Genomic DNA, 12865 nt, shown 5'->3' on the forward strand with positions numbered 1-12865 from the left:
CATGAAGGCAAAGCAAAGTATTAAATATTTAAAGTGTTTGGAGTGATAATAAATAGTTATTATTACAATAATAGAGAGACATGCATAGACACGTGCATGTGCTTATCCTACACAAGTGACACACACAACAACTTAAAGGGCAGCAGAAAGCTTTTGTAATCCAACTTTTGCTAACACTTTCCCAACATATCTGGCACTGATACACGTGATGCTAAGCAGGGACACCATCTAAGGTAATAACCTAAAACATAATAAACTAGACATTTATCATTGATATTCAGATAGGCTCATGCTCATATGCTGTGCTCTGAAATAATGAAAAGTAATCTTAATCAAAGACACACAAGGTGATACTGTCACACTGTGATGTGACAGTGTTTTGCAGGTCTGAGCTGCTGTTCACATAAGCGCAATGTCTAACACTGCCCTGTTGCTTAATTTGGTTAATTTAAAAAGTTGCTCCTGATGCATTCCTAGTATTGGATTTAAATGCAAGCAGTCAGCTCTGATTCACAGTGAGACCTCTCAGTCCAAAATTTGTTCCCCTTCAAAGCTGACTGCATAGAGACGGTCTCACTGAAATCAGATGCGGGCAACAACAAATATGAGGAGATTTCCATGTGTAAATATCTCACGTGTTGCAACATCCCAGACATACTGCTGAAAGTCTACTGTAAACACAGAGTCATTCTCTAGAGATGTAGCCAGCAAGTCTGTGCATTTAACACTACTGTTGTTCAATCTAAGGTGCCGACCTTCCTTGTCTCCGTCTCCTGGGGTTCAGGAGTCGGCGTCTTGACCGTTTCAACCTGCTCCTGAGACAAGGAGAGCGCTCGGGGGACGGGGTGAGGCCGCGTTGAGGCAAAATTCATCAATGGGTAGATTCCATTCCTGAAGAGAGAAAAGGCCAAGATGTTAAACTTGAGAAAGTAAACTGAGAAAGTAAAGCGCTGCAGTAACACTTACTTGACATCCTCTAGAAACTTGTCAAGTTCCAATGGGGACACGTGGGAATACCTGCAGAGGGGACACAAAAGAGAACAGAGAGCAATGATCTTGACTTGTCATGCTTTCTGGCAGACAGCGGAAGATTCGAGGTGGGTATAAGATTTTACTTGAGCTGAACTCCCTGTCTGTCTTCATGTTTAATCTCTGCCATGACAGCATTGGGATCAAATGACTTGGTTTTCTCCTCCACACAGTTCTCTGGAAGCAAGTCTGTAGATGCATCACAAGTGTGGCCGTTACTAAAGAAATCTGATGCACACAAGTAGCTGCAGTGCACATAAGAGAGAAACTCACACTGGTTGTTGATGAGGCAATGGGCGGCGAGCAGTTTGAGCGAGTGGACCTCGAACAAGACTCGGTGGAACAAGAGGTCGTGAGCTGTAGGACGGAGCTTGGAGTCGTGATGCAAACAAGACTGGGTGAACTCCTGCAGGAGCAATAAGGAAGTAAATCCAACACATAACCATGCAACTGTAAAGTGTGACCCAGTTTCCTGAGCATCACTTTGTTCTTTCTGGCATATTTAACTGACGGAGCCCTGCTGTGCGGTCTGAATAAGCCTAGAGGGACGGCAGTGTGAGTAAGCGTTGCTAGAGTAGTGCAGGACAGTTTGTCTTTTCTACATGTTTCTGCAGCTGTTCTTGCATTTCAGGGCATAAAGTATTTTTGAGACTTACTCTCATGAGAGGGTCTTCCAGAGATTGACCTGCATTGACTATGGCCTCCTTGGACACAGCACTATCTCCATTGGCCTGGATCTCCAGCACAGCCATCTATAAGGGTACAAATAATCTGTCAAGAAAAACAGCCACACACACAGAAAGATGGAAATCCAGCAGATTTACTTCTCTTTTACCTCCAGAGCACAGATTCCAAAGGAGAAAATGTCTATGGCGTAACCATCTTCGCCAGCTGGAAACGATTGAAGAGAAGCAGGGTGAGAGGAGGGTAAAAATAGGAAAACTTAACGAAAAAGCTTACCCCAAATTAAAAGGGTATCAATGTGCAATCAAAAAAAAAAAATCAATTTGAAAAGGGGAAGAAGGTAAACAGTTTATCCTCATTACAAAGGGATTAATCTATCCTTTTGTCTTTTTGGCAGCTGCAAAATAGGTACAAACAATCTACTAAATGTCTTGAAGTAATTTGTGTCTCATCCATTTCACTTTGGCAGTACTAATTCCAACGTTTACCTCATTATCTACAATAATTACAGACAACAGGTCACAAAATACCCAGAACTATCTGATAGAAGGCCCCGTTTGGTGCTTCTGGCATACAGATTACTGACAACTAGTCTTTTTCTCAGCGGTTCCCATTTCATACAACGTGCAAATATCTTCATGTGTAGTAACTGAGGTCTGGAGCTACATTAAACTGTGAACATAAAGACTGAATTTTTACTCTGCAGGTCAAACAGTCAGGTAGGAATCAATGTAGACCGATTAAATAAAAGCAACGTCACAGAAAGCTGGATGGAAATGCCACTTACCTCCGTATTCTGGAGCAAAGAAATGAAGATTTCTCTGCTCGTCGCGATGTTGCCTCGCTTTGCTGTGAACACTTGCATCTGGGAAAACTGGCAAGAGAAGGCAGAGCACAAATATATTAGATATTAAATATTAGATAAAACTAATGAATTGATATTAAACCACTAAACAAAAAAGGTCCCTTACCATTAACAAATAGCCGATGCCACACTGTGGGAGGAGAGTTAATACAATTTAGATATTCATTCTGCTTAATGCCATGAAAATAAAATTTTAATTGATTTTGTACTTTACTGTACTGTTATTTAGTGTAAGATAAGGTGTATGTGTCCCTTTGACTGACTATGCTAAAACATAATACAGGAATAACTGCTGTGACTTGTGTTTAGAGCAGTGCCCTCCTGATTATCCACTGAAACTCGCTGATTCAGACCCTGTAAGGACCTTGAAAAACCTTTTCTGTACCTAAAGTTGTTTGATTATTGTGGTATGACCAATCTAACTTAAAGAACACGTGGAGATCGAGGAGATTTCAAAGCCATGAGCTGTACCACAAGTATTAAAATGTACTTACGCTGGAAATGGTTTTGACACAGAAGAAAGTTATAGTTAAGAAGAATCTGGTATTAAAATGTGGGAAAGATTCGACCTGGTTACAGCCCTGCATGACACTAAACCTCAAAGTTTGGTGTTTTTCAGTCCTAAAAATCAAATGTTCATATCTTCTGTGCTTTAGAAGTTATGAGGGTTTAGCTGGAAAAAAATAGCACGAATATTAAGGAGGAAAATTCACTTTAGAGGCTTCATTAGTCATAATAAAGTTATTGTACAAAAAAAGAAAACCAGCTGATCGACTACTTGCAGTAACATTAAAGTCCCTGCTGGGAGCAGACCTGAGCCAATCTTGATGAGGCCGTTGTGCTGGATGAAGATGGTGTCACAAGTCAGGTTTCCATGGATTATCGGTGGATCGCAAGAGTGCAGATAACTGCCAGCAAACAATAAAGCATGTTATTAATGCTCACACTGAGATAACAGACACGATTACATCACACAGAACAAATAAGTCAGTACCTAAGCGCAGAGAGAATCTGTGTGCACCATCTCTTCCAGGCCTGAAACGAAGGGGAACAGAGAAAGATGAAGAGCTACACCTCTAAACTAACAGACACGAGTAATATGGAAACATATGCACTGTCATAAAATGCACTAATTTGATATGTGCATGAAAATACCAAAAGCTAATTAAAGTTAAATAACATTAACTTTATCTACAATTTATTTTAAAGAAGGAAGATATTGTGAATAAACCTCATGAATATTTGAAATCCACCAGGTTAGGATAAGATGCATGTCTGAGCAGACTGAGCGGTGTCGTGTTACGTAATCTCTAATCCTGCTGGAAAAATGGATCTGAATAGCGATGGGACTGCAGTACCCTGAGCTGCCACCGTGAGACTCAGTATGTGACCAGAGTAAAACACTGACCTTCACATTCATAGTCTTGTGGTTTTTCTTGGTTTTCTTCAGGAACTGCTTGAGGCTGCCTGACGACATGTATTCAGTGATGAATATAACCTGTGTGCCACAGACAGAGGAGAGAAAACCTGTTCATGCACCAGCGTTTGTGTGCGTGAAAAAGAGGAAGCAAGTTGAAAACCTTACTCGAGCCTGGCTCTCCTTCATGTCCAGCCAGTACTTGTGGAACTTGACAATGTTGGGGTGTTCGACCTGCATCAGGTTCTCAAACATCTCCTTGATCTTCTCCTAAACATCACACATCAGAGATGGTTCACATCTAAAAACGTTAGTCTATCACACTATTAGAAAATCAATCAGGGACACTTTAACAATTTATAATTCAAGTGGTTTGTAAGCAGTAATAACGAAAATCACCCGAGTGGTTTAAAGTTCAGCAATTTTTATATTTGCTGGTGTTTATCTGTTGGAATAGGTCTCTTGTGAGGATAAATATGACTTTATCAATTCCCTTGATCAGTTTTCTGAATGGAAAAAAAGGCCTACACAGCTTTGTCAGCACCAGTCCAGCTGTTTAAGTGTTGACCCCCTAAGAAACAGCAAAAAACTGTAGAAAAAAAGCCAAAAGGTCCACTGCCATGAGTTCAACGTCAGTCTTGCAACATCAACGTGAGGAAAAAAAACCCGCAAGCAGTGATAAAAGGAAGGTAAGAGCTTAAAGATATATGACCGGTGTCTATATATAACAGTAAATCTTCCAGCTTCATCCAGGCTTTTTAGTTGACAAATCAATAAATAGAACCAGAATTTAATTTGCAGATCTCGTAGTTAAAGGTTTATATGAGTTTGGGTACCTCTTGTGCTTTAAAGACTTTCTTGTCTAAGAAGAGTACTTCATTCCACACCACCTCCACTCCTTCCTCCGTGTCCATGGCCAAAGAGGCACTTTCCACACCTGGAACATTACCTTGACTGACCTGCAGGGGGCAAACAGAAACACATACGGGACTTAATGTAAAGCAACAGCTAATATTAATTTATCGTTCTACACAATTTACCACGACAATAACTACGTTTTTTTGACACTTGGAACAGAAGAAAAAGCTGTAAACACAACATGAATATACTGTCAAACTATAAAGTTATTATGGAAAGTGAATAGATAACAAACAGCTGCCTGTTTACACAACAGGAAGACATCCAAGTAAACATCACCGAAACCACAGACTGCATGAAACAAGGACGTAGCTTGAAGGTTGGAACAATGAAGGCAAGTCTCTTAAATCTATCCGAAGATCTCTAGGTGGCGATAGTTGTGGAAAAAAAGACTTCCAGTTCAGTAGACGTCTAAAGGAACGCTGGCTTTCTCTCCTGACCTCTGTAAACACTCTCCTGCGAGGTTTTTTCATTTATTTTAGGTCTATTTGGTAAATCTTTGTCATACTGTAAGAACAAAATGTAAGAAAATTAAAATATTATATTTAAATCAAGAATAAATTTTTTTCACCGCTTTTGGTCTCTACCAACTCCAGTGTGTTTAACTGAGCTTAACTTTTTCTCTCTGCTATTGTTTGCTGAACAAATACCATGAAAAAAAAGTTTTTGTTAAAATTTGGCAATAAAAGCTATCAATAAAAAGAATAAAAATACTCTTTTACAGATTTGTAGCCATTGATAAAACAGACAATCGCTATAGCTGCCAGGTGGGAATTCACATTCTGTGCTATTGTTTCCAATACACAAAAAAACCCAATGTTAGACGAGCATGAGATCATGCTGGCGTCCCTGAGCGATGCACAGCTTATTATTCTCTGTAATATAAAAAAAAAACAAAGGAGCAGAGCGTTATCAAGCCCTCCCTAAAACGTTCAGCTACAGAAAAGCAGGGCTGAAATGATTAGACTTCACCCCCTGCTGAGTCTATAATATCTACTAAAAGCCCCATAACACAGTCGCAGAATTATGTCACTGACAGCTCCATTGATAAAACGGCGAATCGGGGTGTCTGGGTTAAAGAGAGTGCAGTACTAAGCAAATTCAGTTTTCATTCCATTAATGCATCCATCAGTCAGGACAGATGGGAGTTAATTCACTCTACTGAGGCCAAGATAAATGCAGACAGGCCGGCTATAACGTGATGAACGGTATATACATCCGAGAGGATGCGGAGCATCTTGTGCGAAAAGAGAAGAGATGGATTAAAGGTAGACAGACGGAAAGAAGTGAAGGGATTGTGCACGAGGGATTTACAGAGATGAGACGCATGCCACAAGATGGAGGAGGTGGCATCAAAGCTCCAAGAAATACACAGGGGGAAAAAAATGAAGGGGAGTGGAATGGAAAGAGGAGGCAGAGACTGGCAGAAGCAGACAGCCTGCAGCTCTGTCACTGCATGAGGTGGCAACGGAGGCAAAGGGTTCATCACAGGATATTGCTGCCTCGGCTGGGAAGACCTGATTTAACCTCCTGCTATGTTTTTAATGCAGCAGCTGCGCTGGTGCAGGGAGTGGAAAGGCTGCACTGGGTTCAAAGTCCAGTGCAACAAGCACAATGCAGGATCCACAGTTCCTGCTAATCCCGCGTCTGGCCAGTGCTTAGAGTAGAAAAGCACTATATAAATAACAATAAATATTTCATGCTTTTTTATTGATTGGTGTGATTCTGTCTGGCAGGCACTTGAGCAGCTACTCTGTGTGCGGTGGACATGGTGGCTGTAAGCTAAAGAGACAATATTAGCCACAAATATAACTGATTACAAAAGGTATTTGTGTGTTTTTTTGTGGATTTGTGGTGAAGCACTAACTTGTTTTCTACTTTGTCCTCTCTAGGGTGTTTGGGCAAATGTGTCCCCGGGAGGTTTGAATGAGGGTTAGAGGGTTAGAAGAAAACAGGGATGAATTGGGTACGCTGAATTGCTTCTGGGTTTTTTTGGGGGGTGTTTTAATAAGGATTTCAGGGTTATGTTGTTTTAATAGAAATGCAACATTTATATGTGGTGTTGGTAAAGGTTTTTATAATAGTATATATAGCATATAGTATAATAGTTTCTAATATGGAAAAATGTTACTTGGCTAAATTGCATGTTGGGAAATACAGAATACACCCCTGGCACGTTATTAGCAATGTGTGGCTCATCAGCAGCACAGTATAAAACACTGGCCCTTTGTCAATTCTCAAGTACGCGAGTACGTACTCGCGTTCTCGGCACACGGGAGTACAGACTCGCCGAGAACGCGAGTAGGGACTTGCGATTTGTACAATTGGAACACCAGCGTACTTGATGATGTCACAGGTCCAGAGTTTTTACTGCCATCCCCTCTTAATTTAACTGCGAGTAATATGTTATGAAGCTTAACTTTAATCACAGCCAAACCGGTTTACTCAGGAACAAATAAAACACTGAAATAAACCAAACATTAACCTTTAGAAGTGATCTAAGTGACTTATATATCATGTTTAACCTCAGTAGTGAAATCTCTATTAATAAAAATAGTGTACATGTACATACGTGTACATACCTTAATAAAAACAAGCAGGTGAGATGTTAGAACGCTTTTATTTTTATTTTAGTGGACACCCAATACAAAAAACGATGTGCCGGGAGTCCGCTGTTCTCGCCGGCTCTAATAATCCTCGACCTTGCTGTCTGCTATGGAGCTGGCGGGTCACAGACGTCTCCGAAAACGTCGGAGCGCGTTTGGAAATATATGATATCTTGATAAATCGAGCAGATATTTGAACCTCTGACCTCTTTCAGATTTCCTCATGAGGATCAATAAACTATATTAGTAGGTTTTTAGTTCTCTATAGTCTTTATATTTATAATTTATCCTATTATATTGTACCTTGAACTTCAGAAGCACAGTCTAAGCACTGAGTTTTTCATTACACAGTTATCAGTAAATCAGTACTGTCAGCAAACTGCAATATACTCAGCATCTACTTGAGGCCTTCAGCTGAGAGGTCTATTCATAAAATTCTTGCAAAAGGGTTTTGTTTTTTGTTTTTTAGTTTTTAGATTTTATTTGCTACTTATACTCTTTTGTGCCCTGTCCTTCCCGGAATTGCACATCTCCTGATTCAGTCCGTTTCCACTGCTGTGGTTCCTCAAGAGCCCAAACAGAACCATGTGTAGGCTCTTATTGATGTGATGACACTTATTTGGTTAAATGTGCTAAAACTGCACAATTATAGATTTTATTATGTCATCACAGTGACAATTTGATTGGCCGTTGGCTCTCACAATTACATAAAGTCAAGAAAAAACTGCATAAAACTGGAATGTGGACTCAAGACGAGCCAGAGATTTCAGCTCTTTTACAGTTTACCAATTCAGCTGACGGTCTGTTTCTCTTTACTTTGATTTAACGGTACCACAGTAAATAAAAAGAAAAGTGAAGGGCTTAAACAGTCTTCACAGTGTTGCTGAGATCTGTTCAAACAGAGAGAACTCTGGACTCAAATCATAATTAATGAGCATATGGATTGAATCAACAAGACCGCATGTGGTAGTGAATTCCTATTGCTGCCCTCGAGATATCATTACAGCCGTGCTGGCCTACGAGGACTCCTGTTTCTTATTACTGCTGAATACACGACTCTGGCTGAATGTTTGGGGTCTTTTACATGACGGCAGGATGAATTCTGAACAGATTTGGGGGCTTCAACCTCTTTACTATGAAGTTGTCCTCAAGTGCTGAGCGGCGGAAATGAGCTTTCTCCAAAGGGTGGCTGACCTCTCCTTTAGCTATAGGGTGAGGAGTTCAGTCATTTGGGAGGTAGAGCAGGGCGATACGACCAAAAATATTTATCACGATATACATTTGAAAATTTGCGATAACGATATAACTGACGATGTAATTGACACTAGACAAAATACTTTACAACTCCACAACTTTATTAGTGGAAAAAAAACAAAACAAAACATCAATGTATTTTCACTTAAACAAGCAGCTGTTTTTTTAACAGTGCAAATGCAAATTCCTTGCTGACAGTTTAACCGAAAGGCATTTCCAGTGGAAATTGGCCGACATATCCTCAGCATAACCATGTAGAATATCCACAAAACTTAAAAAGAGGTTATACACACACAATACGGTAATATTATGTTGAAGCACAGTACGTATCACTCCGCCAGGCTCCTGCCTACGATAGCCGTAATGCTCCGACAATCCATCAAGCAGTGCTGGTTCGTAGCTTAGCAAAGTCGTACTAAAACATTTGACAGATTTTTGAGCGCCGTGTACATAAAATCGTTTCGAGGTCAGTAAACACAACCAGAATTCATACATAAGGCCCATTAGATTATAAGGGGCACTGTCGATTTTCAGAAAAGTCAAAGGATTGATTTTAAGTGTGCCGTATTTTCCAAAAAAGCATGCTCTACCAAAAATAGTGCTTTGTTGTGTATCTGACAGACAAAAGCTAAACCAGTTCCACACCATTGAAGTTGCAGCATTTTTACAAACCAATTCTGGTTCATTCGTATCATTCAACGATTTGCTTTCGCTGCCATGCTTTTTCCGACGTGTGCGTATGAAAACAAAGGCACTTTGCATGCGCATTTTACCCATATTCTATCGAGATATTTCATTTTTCTATCGTTGCCCAAAATTATACCGGTATTACCGTGAACGGTATGATATGGCCCAGCCCTATTGGGAGGGACTTGGAGTAGAGCCGCTCTTGCTCCACATTGAAATCAGCCAGCAGAGGTGATTCAGGTATCTGACTAGGATGCCTCCTAGGTGAGGCCACACCCAAGACATGCTGGGGGGATACATATATCCCCTGACTGGCCTGGAAACTCCTCTGTGTTCCCCTGGATCAGTGCAAAGATGGATGGATGGATGGATGGACAATTTCCTGCCATCAAATTCAATCAAATTTAATCATCCACTAATCTAATGTTGCTTCTTCTCATCTCTTCTCTAACAGCTGGGATAACAAGTTTTATACATTTAAAAGAAAATAAAAAGCTAACCTGATACCTCCCTGTCAGCACCATCATCTTAAAATCTCATCTGGGTGTCTTTGGAGAACAGCTGAGAACCAACACAAAGCTAGATGACAGGGTAGCAACTAAACCACTATTATTTAGGCCCGTCTCTCCACCTTAATTACTGCTTATTACTGTTAAATGCTAACCATTGATGTATTCGACAGAGCGCCGCTTGTGCCGTGCTTCATCGTCTTTGACTCCGCGGTGAATGGAGTCAAAACAGCTTTCTGTATCCGCGTCTAACAGGAGGACGTGTGTTAACTGAACCGCACAGGCAGAAGACGAGAAGCAATGCTGTAAATATGAAGATTTCACATTTTGACATTTCAGACTCCACAAATATCTTCACGACACGAGCGAGCCTCACTGTGGCTTGTTTACTCCTCAAACGCAGTGCAACTGTAGAGCTCTCTTAAAGCTTCTCTTTATACTCGAGTTGGGCAGTGGAGGAGACATAACATATAATCTCACTACTCAGTGAGAGATGATAATCTGATTACTTGAGCGCAGTACTCTGACCTGCAGACAGCAGGGGGAATTCCTTCCCTTCTGCCATCAATGTGTAGCTGTTGTTAATTTTCTCTGATGGTTGTGAAACACTCCGTCACTTGTCCCAGCTTCGACGCCCCAGGGGTTTAAGCGGGGTATGCAGCTCGGTCGTGGTAGTGTGAGACTCATAAACAGTACCTTACATGCTGGGCTCTGATTGGCTGGCTTAAGGGAGGTGGGTATAGGGTGTGGAAAAGGATTTAAGGATCGTCTGTTCATGTCAAAACAGCTTCTATTCTGATGTTTGTTAAACCTACATGTGAGCCAGTTAAAACCGGATCTGGAGGACTGTAACACAAACCTCTTACTACTTTAGCCAACGTGTAAACATCTCACTTACACATGGTAACGTTTTCAGATATTCTCTTCCTTGATTCGAACACCTTTTTTCATTCTTTAAAGAGAAAAATACAACTTTATCGACTGCCAGTTTTTAATATGCTAAATAAACCAAACAAACCAACATATTTCCACGAAAGTAAATCTCATGGAGACTGAGCGTATTTAGATCCCGCCCACAAGAGAGCTGAGAGTAATTCACTGCTGATAGAAAAAAACTGAAAAATGGCTAAAATCCTGGGTGTGGTGGACTACCAGCAGAATCAACTAACACTTACTAACATTTCATGAAGTTCTGAGTAAAAACAACAACAACAACAGAGCTTTTCAGCGAACGGCATCAAATCTAAACCACAATAACTTTATAAGCCACCTAAAGCTACTCTGACGCATATTGTGGACCCGACTGTTTTCTGAGAATGACATGTTGTGCTCTTATAGAGAACACGCTGATGGCTTCATTGCCTGCTGGATCTGATCAGATGTGTATTAATTAGAACAGCTGATTTATTATGGGTGTAAGTACAAATGTGTCTTAACCAAGAAACATAAAGCTGCTCTATAATAATAAATTATAATAAGTAAAAGGACAGTAGGTTGCACTAAAGATCAAACTATAACACGTGGAGATTCACACAGCCTTACCCTTACATACTTTTAGCTGTTTGGTCACCATTCTCTTATAGTTTGATGGAACAGCTTCTTATATGTCCCAAAAAAGAAACTAAAGAGTTACTTAAAAGAGCACTCTGACAGATTTGGGTTTATAGACCTTTTTCAGATTGTACATCATAAGCTCAGAGTGTGAATAACTGAGACAGTCTAACACAGACAATAATTCAAACCTTCAAGGTTATAATGTTTGTCAGTTTTTGTTAAAACTGTTAGAGAAAAGCAGATGATTCAGCTGTACAGTCATTGAGTGAGTGCTGCAGGATGTCTGTAAACTGTACAGAGAGAGCGGTTCACAGTATAATTCATAAGTATCCTGGTGAAAGACACACCCGGCTTTCTGTGCACAGCTGAAATCAAAGCTGCAAGTGTTTTCCTCTACAGCATGATTACAAATGCCGGCTGGAGCATCTGTAGTGACAGTTTGAGCTTTTTTTTCCTCTTTTTTTTGGCTCGAGGCCAGTGAATTATCCGAAAAATGGGAATGAGGCGCCTGATGAGTCAGCTGGAGGGAAAATGGACTGAGGAAGCATCGGCAGACGAACAGGCAACGAGAGGGCTAAGCTACTGTACGGCAGAACCCTTTCAGCAGAGGGTTCTTCAATGAAAGGGGGTCTTTGTCTGACAATGTGTGGGACCAAGCCTTACAAAGGGCTTTGTCTCCACCACCTCGGTATCTTGCGTTTTCCCACACCTCATACCTCAACGATGAGCTGCTACACCGCACCGCATTAATATTTAATAACCACATCTAGAACAGCGAAGGCAACACACCCAAGAAATCAAGCTATGCTAGATACTTGCGGTGCCGGTGTATGTAAATGAGCTCAGGCATCTTTCTTTGTCGCTTTGTGCCCTCTCCCTCTGAGGCATCAAAGAGGAGCAACATCAAGGAGGTGGACTGAAATGTTGCAGGAAATGCAAGAAGAGGTAGAGAAAAATATGAAATATGAATGTGAGAAAACTGAACAGACACACCTTAATTTTAAGCACACTGACATTTAGCATTACCAGCTTAAAATGATATTATCTGATTACAGATATTTGTATTTATCACCTATTTACTGACACACTTTTACAGGCTTAAGTAACTTTAGATGAGACAGCAACCAACGTCAAAGTTTTCTGAGATCAACATTAAAAATGTTCTATATTTAACAATTATCCCACACATACATCTTTGCCCGCTCTGATCTGGTCCTAGACAAGACAAAAGTTGCATAAAGTTCAAATAACAAAGCCAAAAAAACCCCAAACCATTTGAACCAACCAGCACCATCTGAAGGAGTAAATGAAGCCAAAAGCTTCCAAAAACTGCAGTTCTCCT

General features: G+C 40.6%; 1 protein-coding gene across 1 annotated transcript in view; it reads right to left on the reverse strand.

Moving 5' to 3' along the window:
• Positions 1-12865, reverse strand: part of LOC308385944 (nuclear receptor-binding protein 2-like) — a 43182-nt gene that overhangs the window by 3288 nt on the left and 27029 nt on the right. Inside the window, exons 2-14 of the mRNA XM_080865160.1 lie at positions 4832-4954; positions 4164-4265; positions 3987-4076; positions 3573-3613; positions 3392-3486; positions 2685-2708; positions 2501-2587; positions 1865-1920; positions 1686-1781; positions 1303-1435; positions 1116-1218; positions 967-1017; positions 756-891 (exon numbers count right to left, since the gene is read on the reverse strand). Of these exons, the coding sequence (XP_080721286.1) occupies positions 756-891; positions 967-1017; positions 1116-1218; positions 1303-1435; positions 1686-1781; positions 1865-1920; positions 2501-2587; positions 2685-2708; positions 3392-3486; positions 3573-3613; positions 3987-4076; positions 4164-4265; positions 4832-4954 (1137 nt within the window). The remainder of the gene's footprint in view (positions 1-755; positions 892-966; positions 1018-1115; positions 1219-1302; positions 1436-1685; positions 1782-1864; positions 1921-2500; positions 2588-2684; positions 2709-3391; positions 3487-3572; positions 3614-3986; positions 4077-4163; positions 4266-4831; positions 4955-12865) is intronic.

Source organism: Rhamphochromis sp. 'chilingali' (assembly GCF_963969265.1).
Source record: "Rhamphochromis sp. 'chilingali' genome assembly, chromosome: 18".
In the NCBI taxonomy this organism is placed as follows: domain Eukaryota; kingdom Metazoa; phylum Chordata; class Actinopteri; order Cichliformes; family Cichlidae; genus Rhamphochromis; species Rhamphochromis sp. 'chilingali'.